This window comes from Oncorhynchus tshawytscha, linkage group LG12 (assembly GCF_018296145.1).
Source record: "Oncorhynchus tshawytscha isolate Ot180627B linkage group LG12, Otsh_v2.0, whole genome shotgun sequence".
Taxonomy (NCBI): Eukaryota; Metazoa; Chordata; class Actinopteri; order Salmoniformes; family Salmonidae; genus Oncorhynchus; species Oncorhynchus tshawytscha.
In genome coordinates this window covers 50,203,431-50,217,285 of record NC_056440.1, presented here as the reverse complement: position 1 = coordinate 50,217,285, position 13,855 = coordinate 50,203,431, and the positions used below count along the sequence as shown (strand labels likewise).

The following is a 13,855-nucleotide window of genomic DNA, read 5'->3' as shown; positions in this document are numbered from 1 at the left end:
TAGACAAGCCTTGGTCTCCACTCTCTCCCCGTTTGCCATCCTCCTATTTTTGTGGGCCACAGAAAACTTTTGTTGCCCCTCATCTCTTGGGAAATTCCCCTCCTTATCCTGATGTGGCCCAGCCTGCACTAACATATCACGTAAAGATCCATTCATATATTTTGGCCACTCACCGAGATCTTCTATGTTTTTAGTCTGGGAGTCGTATTTAGTAGCAGTACCACCACTGTCATCCGGGACAGGGATCGGCGAATCTGAGTCTGGGTCTAAGATAGTAGGGTCTTCGCCGGCATTGTTTGGAGGTGTGGCTAGGACTGGCGTAGACCAGAGAGCTGTCATCATCGGTCGATGTGCAAGGCTTGGACTCTTCTTGTTTGCCGTCTTTGCTGCTAGAATCAGCGAACGGGGCTCGTCGTTCTCGGCTTGTCATTCTCCACACCGACTGATAGACATTGCTGCATGCTGAAAAATTTCACCAGCGAATTTCTTTGGTTTAGAGATTGTGCCTCTTTTCTCATAGTTTAAAAAAATATTCACTTCCTGATAGTTTTTGTCTCTTAGACATGGTAGCAAATTGTTTCTAATCTCTATACATTACTTTTAGCAAAAGTTATATCCACTAGTAGTGGATAGCTAATGTTAACAGGCTAGGTTAGGCTACTGCCTTAATCACTAATTGTCTTCGTCACACACAAACATAAAAAAAATACATTAATTTATTTGGCAGATTCATTTTTATTAATGTTTCACGATTAGATAATCCTATATAAATCACACACACATCACCATAGCTACCAAGGAAAGTGGGAGCGAACTTCAGGAGAATAAGGATTGGGGTGGGTGTGGGAACTGCATCAACTACTCAGGCCAAACCTGGATGACACTGGGCCAATTATGCGCCACCCTATAGGACTCCCAATCACGGCCGGATGTGATACAGCCTGGATTTGAAACAGGGACTGTAATGACACCTCTTGCCCTGAGATGCAGCGCCTTAGACCGCTGCGCCACTCGGCCTTAGACCACTGTGCCAACCCAGCCGCCGGAGTGAAGCAGGAGGTGTAGTAGCTGAGCAAGGGTTCCTGAGGGCAGATGCCAATTGTCAAAATGTCGCCCCAAATTCAAGTGCCGCCATTATCTTGCCTAATGGGAGGGCCCGGCCCTGTGTGTGACAATCAAATATTTGCAGACTGGAGAAGTATGGTGTTGAAGAATTATGTGAATGGAAAATGTTGCAACTGTGGTGGGGATCAAACTCCGGACTTCCTTGAGGGTGAAAGAGGTCGAGGTGTCAAGGATCAGGGCTGTACAGCAGATTTCACTCTGAAATGCCCAACCTCACAGGGCTCTTCTGAGCCTGTGTAGGGACCTGATTAAAATCAGTTTTTTTTGTAGAAAAGCAGGATGATTTTGTTTAGTTAATACATTATTTGATTGTTTATATGATAAAAAAAAAAAAAAAAACGTTTACCCATATTATTTCCTTTTTGGAATCCTTATTATCCACCCGCACAGTGGCTGACAGAATGCACATCCAAGTGTTGCGAACGCCATTATACCGTAGAAGAAGAAGAACTACACTACCCAGAGGGTAGACGATTTAGACGATTGGCTGAAGCTGCCCACTCCCCCTTGAATGTGGTAACAGCAACTCCGAAGACGTTATGTGAAGCTTCGATATTATTAACTTTCTTTGTTTGACACTTCTAGGACGATAAACAGATATTCCAACAGTTAATATACATTTATAACATGGCTTTTCATGGTAGCAAGTGCTGCCGCTTTATAGTAGGCAGACATTACGATGTCAAGGCCCTGTCAACGCAGCGCGTGAAACTATTTGTACCAAGCTCAACACCCAAGTTGCTGCGGTGGTATTCCAGCGCAACACAAGAGGAAAATGAACTTGAACTCGTATCTCTTGCAAACTCAAGTGCAGCTGTCCCTGCAACAAAAATTGCGACGACACAGGTAAGAAAGGCTAGCTATAAATATAATATAAACGCCGTGGCGTTTATGGGTTGCCATGGTTTATGACCTGTTTATATGCTATCTGGGAGGTCGCTCTCGGTAGGCTAGATCACCAGGCGGCCCGAAGTTAACCTTTTCGCCTGAAGCAATTCGGTTTACTTGAATGTAACCATTGCTGCCTGGTGGACTTTGACATAAAAGCCAGTTCCAAACACGTTCTAAGCAGTGTTTGGTAGGTTACTTTCTAAATGTATTCCGTTACAGTCAGACTACTAGTCACCTGTCCAAAATTGTAATCAGTAACGTAAGTTACCATAACTCAGTCATGTAATTATATTATTTTCCTCTTTAGAACAGTTTCCCAAACTCGGTGCATGTTTTTTTCTCTTCCTAGCACTACACAGCTGATTCAAATAATCATCAAGTTTTGATAATTTGAATCAGCTGTTTGGTGTTAGGGGAAAAACGAAATGTGCAGCCCTTGGGGTCCCGAGGATGGAGTTTGGGAAACGCTGCATTAGTTGAAGACAAAAATAAATATTGCCAATTGAACGATATCTACAGTGCATTCCTATTTGTATTGACTCGAATCCCCGAGCTGACAAGGTACAAATCGGGCGTTCTGCGCCTGAACAAGGCCACTGTTACCTTGTAGGCTGTGATTGTAAATAAGAATTCGTTCTTAACTGACTTGCATAGTTAAATTAAGGTACCCCCGCACATTGATTCGGTACCCCCTGTATATAGCCTCATTATTGTTATTTTATAACTTTACTGTATTGTTTGGTTAAGGGCTTGTAAGTAAGCATTTCACGGTAGTGGGGGGGGGGGTCTATGCACAGCTATTGTCAGGTCTGTCCAGAGATGTCCGATCGGGTTCAAGTCCGGGCTCTGGCTGGGGCACTCAAGGACTTGTCCCTGAAGCCTCTACTGTGTTGTCTTGGCTGTGTGCTTACGGTCATTGTCCTTTTGGAAGGTGAAACTTTGCCCCAGTCTGAGGTCCTGAGCACTCTGGAGCAGGTTTTCATTAAGGATCTCAATGTACTTTGGTCCGTTCATCTTTGCCTCGATCCTGACAAGTGTCCCCAAACGCTGATAAACATTCCCACAGAATGATGCTGCCTCCACCATGCTTCGCCGTAGGGATGGTGCCAAGTTTCCTCCAGACGTGACACTTAGCATTCAGGCCAAATAGTTCAATCTTGGTTCCAGCAGACCTTAGAATCTTGTTTTTCATGGTCTTGAGAGTCATTTAGGTGCCTTTTGGCAAACTCCAACGGGCTGTCATGTACTTTTTACTAAGGAGTGGCTTCCGTCTGGCCACTCTACCATAAAGGCCTGATGGTTGTCCTTCTGGAATGTTCTCACATCTCCACAGAAACTCTGGAGCTCTGTCAGAATGACCATCGGGTTCTTGGTCACCTTCCTGACCAAGTCCCCTCTCCCCCGATTGCTCAGTTTGGCCAGGCGGCCAGCTCTAGGAAGAGTCTTGGTGGTTCCAAACTTCATCCATTTAAGAATGATGGAGGCCACTGTGTTCTTTGGGACCTTCAATACTGCAGACATTTTTTTGTACCCTTCCTCAGATCTGTGCCTCGACACAATCCTGTCTTGGAGCTCAACGGAAGATTCCTTCGACCTCATGGCTTGGTTTTTGCTCTGACATGCACTGCCAACTGTGGGACCTTTATAGATGGGTGTGTGCCTGTCCAAATCATGTCCAATCAATTGAATTTACCACAGGTGGATTCTAAGTTTTAGTAATATCTCAAGAATAATCAATGGAAACGGGATACACCTGACCTCAATTTTTAGTCTCATAACAAGGTCTGAATACTTCAAGTTTTTGTCTATTTTTAATACATTAGCAAACATTTCTAAAGCTGTTTTTGCTTTGTCATTATGGGGTTTTGTGTGTAGATTGAGGAAACTTTTTTTAATTTAATCATTTTTAGATTAAGGTTGTAACAAAATGTGGAAAAAGGGAAGTGGTCCGGAATGCTTATCTTATCTCTGTTTTTAACAACAAACAATTTGAGAACATCTGAGATGGTGGGTTTCATGGCATGCTGAAATTACATGGCATGACCCTTCAATATTTTGAAGAATAGCCTATTTCTAGACTAGTTTTCGATATGAGTTGCAATAGTTTCCTTTACAATTATGCAATCTAGGTTTTCATTGACAGACACATCTCGAAAACATAGACAATCACCAGAGATGCTATACCTGAAACCCGTAGTCAGATTTTGGTGTTATTTCTATGTACTCCTGCACCTTTGCTGTTTTACTTCCACATAAAGAACATAGGCCTTTTATGTTTCACCTAAGTCTACCAGATTGCCTTGAAACCTGTTATTCCATACACACCTCTACACTTATGCTTATTTTTCCCCTATGAAAAATACACTACCATCAACTTGCCAACTTGCTAGGTTGTCATTGTAAATAATTTGACCTGCCAGGTTTACTAAAGGTAAAAGAAATGGAACTGAGTAAAGGGATAGTTCACCCAAAATACAGTCATTAGACAAGGTAAGACAGGTTGGTTTTGTTGACCCAATATCTAGACCAATCGACTGGTCTAAAGAACAGTCAAGATTTTTTAGGGCCATCCCGACAACTCAAAAATCTTGCTCCACCAAGAGTCAACTGTTCTTTAAAAGGTGTATTTTCCCCTATATAGACACCCTATGTGTTTTAATAAAATCAACTAGCATATATGCTTTTAAATGCTTTACTGGACGTGTGCAAGTGCACACTTTGGAAGAAGGGTGGAGAATTGTTTTGGCACCTACTTAAGTATAACTCAAAATATCAGACTTAAGATATTTACCTGGGTACAGTACCATTGAAAGGTTGGACACACCTACTCATTCCAGGCTTTTTCTTTATTTTTACTATTTTCTACATTGTAGAATAATAGTGAAGACTTCAAAACTATGAAATAACACATGTAGTAACCAAAAAAAAAGTGTTAAACAAATCAAAATATATTTGAGATTCTTCAAAATAGCCACCCTTTGCCTTGACAGCTTTGCACACTCTTGGCATTCTCTCAACCAGCTTCATGAGGTAGTCACCTGGAATGCGTTTCAATTAACAGGTGTGCCTTGTTAAGTTATTTTGTGCAATTTCTCTCCTTCTAAATGCGTTTGAGCCAATCAGTTGTGTTGTGACAAAGTAGGGGTGGTATATAGAAGATAGCCCTATTTGGTAAAATACCAAGTCCATATTATGTCAAGAACAGCTCAAATAAGCAAAAATAAATGACAGTCCATTATTTTAAGACACAAAGGTCAGTCAATCTGGTAAATTTCAAGAACTTTGAAAGTCTCTTCAAGTGCAGTCGCAAAAACCATCAAGCTCTATGATGAAACTGGCTGTCATGAGGACCGCCACAGGAAAGGAAGTCCCAGAGTTACCTCTGCTGCAGAGGATAAGTTCATTTGTGTTACTAGCCTCAAATTGCTGCCCAAAGAAATGCTTCACAGAGTTCAAGTAACAGACACATCTCAACATCAACTGTTCAGAGATTGTGATTTATGGTCGAATAACTGCAAAGAAACCACAACTAAAGGACACAAATAATAATAAGAAGAGACTTGCTTGGGCCAAGAAACATGTGCAATAGACATTAGACTGGTGGAAATCTGTGCTTTGGACTGATGAGTCCAAATTTGAGATTTTGTGTTCCAACCACTGTCTTTGTGAGACGCAGAGTAGGTGAATAATAATCTCTGCATGTGTAGTTCCCACCGTGAAACATGGAGGTGTGGGGGTGCTTTGCTGCTGACACGGTCTATGAATGTTTGGAATTCATGGCACACTTAACCATTAAAAAAAACAACTTTTATTTAACCAGGAAAAGCCCATCATGGCTACCACAGCATTATGCAGCGATACGCCATCCCATCTGGTTTTCTCCTAGTGGGACAATCATTTTGTTTTTAAACAGGACAATGACCCAACACACCTCCAGGCTGTGTAAGTGCTATTTGACCAATAAGGAGAGTGATGGAGTGCTGGATCAGATGACCTGGCCTCCACCATCACCTGTCCTCAACCAAATTGAGATGTTTTGGTATGTCTTGGACTGCAGAGTGAAGGAAAAGCAGCCAACAAGTGCTCAGCATACTTCAAGACTGTTGGAAAAGCAATCCAGGTGAAGCTAGTTGAGAGAATTCCAAGAGAGTGTAAAGCTGTCATTAAGCAAAGGGTGGCTTGTTTGAAGAATCTCAAATATAACATATCTTGATTTAACACTTTTGGTCACTACACAATTCCATATGTGTTATTTCATATTTTTGATGTCTACACTATTATCTACACTATTATTCTACATGTAGATAATAGTACAAATAAATAAATAACCATTGAATGAGTAGGCGTGTCCAAACTTATGACTGGTACTGTGTGTTTTAAATGTATAAATGCATGCAAGGTTTGAAGTGATTGTTTTAGTCAAATATTATATCTGCTAAGGGCTTCTTGCGATCAATTTAGTCTACAAATGATTTGTAGTCATGTTCCTTCTTCCTGAGCATCTGCTGAATCTAGTTTGATCCCTGATGTAGGCTCACTAGCCCACCTGCACTGTCTCTGTAAGCTTTTGGCTAGAGCGCCGTGCTAAGCACAGAGTAGGCACATTTGCTATTTTACGCAACAGTTTTGTCACAAAAACAGTGGAGTGGAGTTGAACTCGGTACGTTAAAACTTGACGAAAAATACATTACTTGTGCACTGTCATCACGTACTGATTTTATCCAAAACAAGTCAGTTTGGTGGCAACACACCACTGGTGAGAGAGGGCATATTTTTGAATATTCACATAAATCTGTCGCCAATTGGATTGAAAATTAGCTACTGTATATAAGAATTTGTTTTTAATTGAGTTGCCCAGTTGATTAAAAAGAAAAGCATCTTTTTAGCATTTGTGGCCCATATCCAATTAATGTCAATATACCTGATATTAGCATTTTTTGCATTAAAAAAATTATTGTCAAGCTCAATGAAGTCTACTTTAAGATTTGGACATGAAGCACGGAAAATGCTGGGTTAAGTAATTAATCCTCATAAGATGGTTGCTCACTGTTTATTTTGTCCGTTGTTGTGTATTTCCAGGAGCTGGCTGTACCAATGGGCCAGAGGCAAAGGTTGAATGAGGAAGTTCTACCCTTCTCTGCCTTCTTGACAGACAACTTTGGCAGACAGCACAGCTACCTACGCATTTCCCTGACGGAGAAATGTAACCTTCGCTGTAAGCACCGTGATGAAGACTGCTTAAAGGCTATACAATCATTGTTTTGTTTTTTACAATTTATATAACACTTTAACTGAAAATGTTCCCTAATGGTGTGATTCATCTGTCACTGTAGTGGCTAAATTGTCCAATATAATTGTCCCAATACAATTTCCATCATAATCCTTTAGCCACAATGGAGGGTGGTGAAATGTAAGTCTTGAAGCATACAAAACCAATGTCCAGAGTTTGATTCAAGTTGAAAACAAGTTAAATCAAATCAAATCAAATTTTATTTGTCACATACACATGGTTAGCAGATGTTAATGCGAGTGTAGAGAAATGCTTGTGCTTCTAGTTCCGACAATGCATTAATAACCAACAAGTAATCTAGCTAACAATTCCAAAACTACTACCTTATAGACACAAGTCTAAGGGGATAAAGAATATATACATAAAGATATATGAATGAGTGATGGTACAGAGCGGCATAGGCAAGATACAGTAGATGGAATTGAGTGCAGTATATACATATGCGATGAGTATGTAAACAAAGTGGCATAGTTAGTGGCTAGTGATACATGTATTACATAAAGATGCAGTAGATGATATAGAGTACAGTATATACGTATACATATGAGATGAATAATGTAGGATATGTAAACATTATATTAGGTAGCATTGTTTAAAGTGGCTAGTGATATATGTTACATTTCCCATCAATTCCCATTATTAAAGTGGCTGGAGTTGAGTCAGTGTGTTGGCAGCAGCCACTCAATGTTAGTGGTGGCTGTTTAACAGTCTGTTGGCCTTGAGATAGAAGCTGTTTTTCAGTCTCTATGTCCCAGCTTTGATGCACCTGTACTGACCTCGCCTTCTGGATGATAGCGGGGTGAACAGGCAGTGGCTCGGGTGGTTGTTGTCCTTGATGATCTTTATGGCCTTCCTGTGACATCGGGTGGTGTAGGTGTCCTGGAGGGCAGGTAGTTTGCCCCGGTGATGCGTTGTGCAGACCTCACTACCCTCTGGAGAGCCTTACGGTTGTGGGCGGAGCAGTTGCCGTACCAGGCGGTGATACAGCCCGACAGGATGCTCTCGATTGTGCATCTGTAGAAGTTTGTGAGTGCTTTTGGTGACAAGCCAAATTTCTTCAGCCTCCTGAGGTTGAAGAGGCGCTGCTGCGCCTTCTTCACGATGCTGTCTGTGTGGGTGGACCAATTCAGTTTGTCTGTGATGTGTACACCGAGGAACTTAAAACTTACTACCCTCTCCACTACTGTTCCATCGCTGTGGATAGGGGGGTGTTCCCTCTGCTGTTTCCTGAAGTCCACAATCATCTCCTTAGTTTTGTTAATGTTGAGTGTGAGGTTATTTTCCTGACACCACACTCCGAGGGCCCTCACCTCCTCCCTGTAGGCCGCCTCATCGTTGTTGGTAATCAAGCCTACCACTGTTGTGTCGTCCGCAAACTTGATGATAGAGTTGGAGGCGTGCGTGGCCACGCAGTCGTGGGTGAACAGGGAGTACAGGAGAGGGCTCAGAACGCACCCTTGTGGGGCCCCAGTGTTGAGGATCAGCGGGGTGGAGAGAGATCTTCTAGAAACAAAGAGATCTTCTGTTGAATCTGACAATTAATCTTAATGGTTGTACAGTCGTCTCAAATAAAACTGTGAAGGACCTCGGCGTTACTCTGGACCCTGATCTCTCTTTTGAAGAACATATCAAGACCATTTCAAGGACAGCTTTTTTCCATCTACGTAACATTGCAAAAATCAGAAACTTTCTGTCCAAAAATGATGCAGAAAAATTAATCCATGCTTTTGTCACTTCTAGGTTAGACTACTGCAATGCTCTACTTTCCGGATACCCAGATAAAGCACTAAATAAACTTCAGTTGGTGATAAATACGGCTGCTAGAATCCTGACTAGAACCAAAAAATTTGATCATATTACTCCAGTGCTAGCCTCTCTACACTGGCTTCCTGTCAAAGCAAGGGCTGATTTCAAGGTTTTACTGCTAACCTACAAAGCATTACATGGGCTTGCTCCTACCTATCTCTCTGATTTGGTCCTGCCGTACATGCCTACACGTACGCTACGGTCACAAGACGCAGGCCTCCTAATTGTCCCTAGAATTTCTAAGCAAACAGCTGGAGGCAGGGCTTTCTCCTATAGAGCTCCATTTTTATGGAACGGTCTGCCTACCCATGTCAGAGACGCAAACTCGGTCTCAACCTTTAAGTCTTTACTGAGTACTCATCTCTTCAGTGGGTCATATGATTGAGTGTAGGCTGGCCAGGAGTGGGAAGGTGAACGGAAAGGCTCTGGAGCAACGAACCGCCCTTGCTGTCTCTGCCTGGCCTGTTCCCCTCTTTCCACTGGGAATCTCTGCCTCTAACCCCATTACAGGGGCTGAGTCACTGGCTTACTGGGGCTCTCTCATGCCGTCCCTGGAGGGGGTGCATCACCTGAGTGGGTTGATTCACTGTGGTGGTCATCCTGTCTGGGTTGGTGCCCCCCCTTGGGTTGTGCCATGGCGGAGATCTTTGTGGGCTATACTCGGCCTTGTCTCAGGATGGTAAGTTGGTGGTTGGAGATATCCCTCTAGTGGTGTGGGGGCTGTGCTTTGGCAGAGTGGGTGGGGTTATATCCTTCCTGTTTGGCCCTGTCCGGGGGTGTCCTCGGATGGGGCCACAGTGCCTCCTGACCCCTCCTGTCTCAGCCTCCAGTATTTATGCTGCAGTAGTTTGTGTCGGGGGGCTAGGGTCAGTTTGTTATATCTGGAGTACCTCTCCTGTCCTATTCGGTGTCCTGTGTGCGTTCTCTCTTTCTCTCTTTCTCTCTCTCTCTCGGAGGACCTGAGCCCTAGGACCATGCCCCAGGACTACCTGACATGATGACTCCTTGCTGTCCCCAGTCCACCTGACCGTGCTGCTGCTCCAGTTTCAACTGTTCTGCCTTATTATTATACGACCATGCTGGTCATTTATGAACATTTGAACATCTTGGCCATGTTCTGTTATAATCTCCACCCGGCACAGCCAGAAGAGGACTGGCCACCCCACATAGGCTGGTTCCTCTCTAGGTTTCTTCCTAGGTTTTGGCCTTTCTAGGGAGTTTTTCCTAGCCACTGTGCTTCTACACCTGCATTGCTTGCTGTTTGGGGTTTTAGGCTGGGTTTCTGTACAGCACTTTGAGATATCAGCTGATGTACGAAGGGCTATATAAATGAATTTGATTTGATTTGGAGATGTTGTTGCCTACCCTCACCACCAGGGGGCGGCCCGTCAGGAAGTCCAGTACCCAGTTGCACAGGGCGGGGTCGAGACCCAGGGTCTCGAGCTTGATGACGAGCTTGGAGGGCACTATGGTGTTAAATGCTGAGCTGTAGTCGATGAACAGCATTCTCACATAGGTATTCCTCTTGTCCAGATGGGTTAGGGCAGTGTGCAGTGTGGTTGAGATTGCATCGTCTGTGGACCTATTTGGGCGGTAAGCAAATTGGAGTGGGTCTAGGGTGTCAGGTAGGGTGGAGGTGATATGGTCCTTGACTAGTCTCTCAAAGCAGTTCATGATGACGGAAGTGAGTGCTACGGGGCGGTAGTCGTTTAGCTCAGTTACCTTAGCTTTCTTGGGAACAGGAACAATGGTGGCCCTCTTGAAGCATGTGGGAACAACAGACTGGGATAGGGATTGATTGGTCTGCGCATGCTCTGAGGGCGCGGCTGGGGATGCCGTCTGGGCCTGCAGCCTTGCGAGGGTTGACACGTTTAAATGTTTTCCTCACGTCGGCTGCAGTGAAGGCGAGTCCGCATGTTTATGTTGCGGGCCGTGTCAGTGGCACTGTATTGTCCTCAAAGCGGGCAAAAAAGTTATTTAGTCCACAGTTTCTGGTTTGGGAATGTTTTTATCGTTGCTATGGGAACGACATCTTCAACGCACGTTCTAATGAACTCGCTCACCGAATCAGCGTATTCGTCAATGTTGTCTGACGCAATACGAAACATATCCCGTAGTTTTACGCATTTATGTTGAAGAATACCCGTAAACGGCTACATTGCGCAAGTGGTCACCTGATGCTCCCAGAGTGATTCTCGCGTAAAATACAGAGGTAGCCATTATTCCAATCGGTCCTACTGAAAAACGAATTGTCCCGGTGGATATATTATCAAATAGATATTTGAAAAACACCTTGTGGATTGATTATAAACAACGTTTGCCATGTTTCTGTCGATATTATGGAGCTAATTTGGAAATATTGTTTTCGTGGCTGCTATTTCCGGGCGATTACTCAGCCAAACGTGAAGAACAAACGGATCTATTTCGCCTACAAAAATATTATTTTTGGAAAAAAGGAACATTGGCTATCTAACTGGGAGTCTCGTGAGTGAAAACATCCGAAACTCATCAAAGGTAAACAATTTAATTTGATTGCTTTTCTGATTTCCGTGACCAAATTCTTGGACAGACTCTCTTCTCTGTATACATCAATGATGTTGCTCTTGCTGCTGGTGAGTCTCTGATCCACCGCTACGCAGACGACACCATTCTGTATACTTCTGGCCCTTCTTTGGACACTGTGTTAACAACCCTCCAGTCAAGCTTCAATGCCATACAACTCTCCTTCCGTGGCCTCCAATTGCTCTTATTAAATACAAGTAAAACTAAATGCATGCTCTTCAACAGATCGCTGCCTGCACCTGCCCGCCTGTCCAACATCACTACTCTGGACGGCTCTGACTTAGAATACGTGGACAACTACAAATACCTAGGTGTCTGGTTGGACTGTAAACTCTCCAGACCCACATCAAACATCTCCAATCCAAAGTTAAATCTAGAATTGGCTTCCTATTTCACAACAAAGCATCCTTCACTCATGCTGCCATACATACCCTTGTAAAACTGACCATCCTACCAATCCTCGACTTCGGCGATGTCATCTACAAAATAGTCTCCAATACCCTACACAACAAATTGGATGCAGTCTATCACAGTGCAATCCGTTTTGTCACCAAAGCCCCATATACTACCCACCATTGCGACCTGTACGCTCTCGTTGGCTGGCCCTCGCTTCATACTCGTCGCCAAACCCACTGGCTCCATGTCATCTACAAGACCCTGCTAGGTAAAGTCCCCCCTTATCTCAGCTCGCTGGTCACCATAGTATCACCCACCTGTAGCACGCGCTCCAGCAGGTATATCTCTCTGGTCACCCCCAAAACCAATTCTTTCTTTGGCCGCCTCTCGTTCCAGTTCTCTGCTGCCAATGACTGGAACGAACTACAAAAATCTCTGAAACTGGAAACACTTATCTCCCTCACTAGCTTTAAGCACCAACTGTCAGAGCAGCTCACAGATGACTGCACCTGTACATAGCCCACCTATAATTTAGCCCAAACAACTACCTCTTTCCCTACTGTATTTATTTTATTTATTTATTTTGCTCCTTTGCACCCCATTATTTTTATTTCTACTTTGCACATTCTTCCACTGCAAATCTACCATTCCAGTGTTTTACTTGCTATATTGTATTTACTTTGCCACCATGGCCTTTTTTTTGCCTTTACCTCTATCTCACCTCATTTGCTCACATCGTATATAGACTTGTTTATACTGTATTATTGACTGTATGTTTGTTTTACTCCATGTGTAACTCTGTTGTTGTATGTGTCGAACTGCTTTGCTTTATCTTGGCTAGGTCGCAATTGTAAATGAGAACTTGTTCTCAACTTGCCTACCTGGTTAAATAAAGGTGAAATAAAATAAAAATTACCAAGCTAGATTGTACATTGATGCAGCTCTAGTGGGAGATACTAGCGATGAGGTTTGGGTTATCAGGTATTGCCATTTTATTTAGGTGCCAATAAATGTCTCCCTTGAATCTCCCCCCCCTGCAGGTCAGTACTGTATGCCAGAAGAGGGGGTAAAGCTCACCCCTCGCGCTCAGCTCCTGTCTACTTCCGAGGTGCTGACCGTGGCCCAGCTGTTTGTACGAGAGGGTGTGGAGAAGATCCGCCTCACTGGGGGAGAACCCCTCATCCGACCAGACGTCCTGGACATCATCAGTGAGTGGGGCGTGGGTTGTGTGAACTGCCCTTTCAGTGTGTCTGGCGGGCTAAAACGAATGGCCCCTTTTTATTTGGGTAGAAAGCAGATTCGCTTATGTGCCTGATTTAATATGCTAGTTTTTATCAAATTTATTAAAGGTTTACATCATAATGCTGCATTTCTCAGCTCATTCCCATGGGGACCCAAATTGTTCCAGCCCAGCTCTACAAACCTAATCAGCAAATTATGAAGTGTGTTAGTGCTGGGCTATAGCAAAAATGTGCACACCCTAAGGGTCCCTATGAATAGTTTCAGAAACTGTAATAGTTTATCCTGGAGTCAATTAAATGGTGTACACCACCATGTTCAGTTGTAAACAAACCATATACAGTGCCTTGCGAAAGTATTCGGCCCCCTTGAACTTTGCGACCTTTTGCCACATTTCAGGCTTCAAACATAAAGAAATAATAATTTTATAATTTTGTGTCCCACTTGTTGTTGATTCTTCACAAAAAAATAGTTTTATATCTTTGTGTGTGTGTATATATATTTTATATATATATATATATATATATAATCACCTCTCTACCTGAT

The 13,855-nt window shown here is 43.2% G+C and overlaps 1 protein-coding gene across 2 annotated transcripts in view; it reads left to right on the top strand.

The window, feature by feature from the left end:
* The first annotated feature begins 1,608 nt into the window (after positions 1 to 1,608).
* mocs1 (molybdenum cofactor synthesis 1) overlaps positions 1,609 to 13,855 on the top strand; it is a 54,849-nt gene continuing 42,602 nt past the window's right edge. For both annotated transcript variants that reach the window (XM_024439690.2, XM_024439691.2), the window contains exons 1-3: positions 1,609 to 1,971; positions 7,096 to 7,231; positions 13,111 to 13,278. In XM_024439690.2, the coding sequence (XP_024295458.1) occupies positions 1,753 to 1,971; positions 7,096 to 7,231; positions 13,111 to 13,278 (523 nt within the window). In that variant the 5' untranslated portion in view covers positions 1,609 to 1,752. The remainder of the gene's footprint in view (positions 1,972 to 7,095; positions 7,232 to 13,110; positions 13,279 to 13,855) is intronic.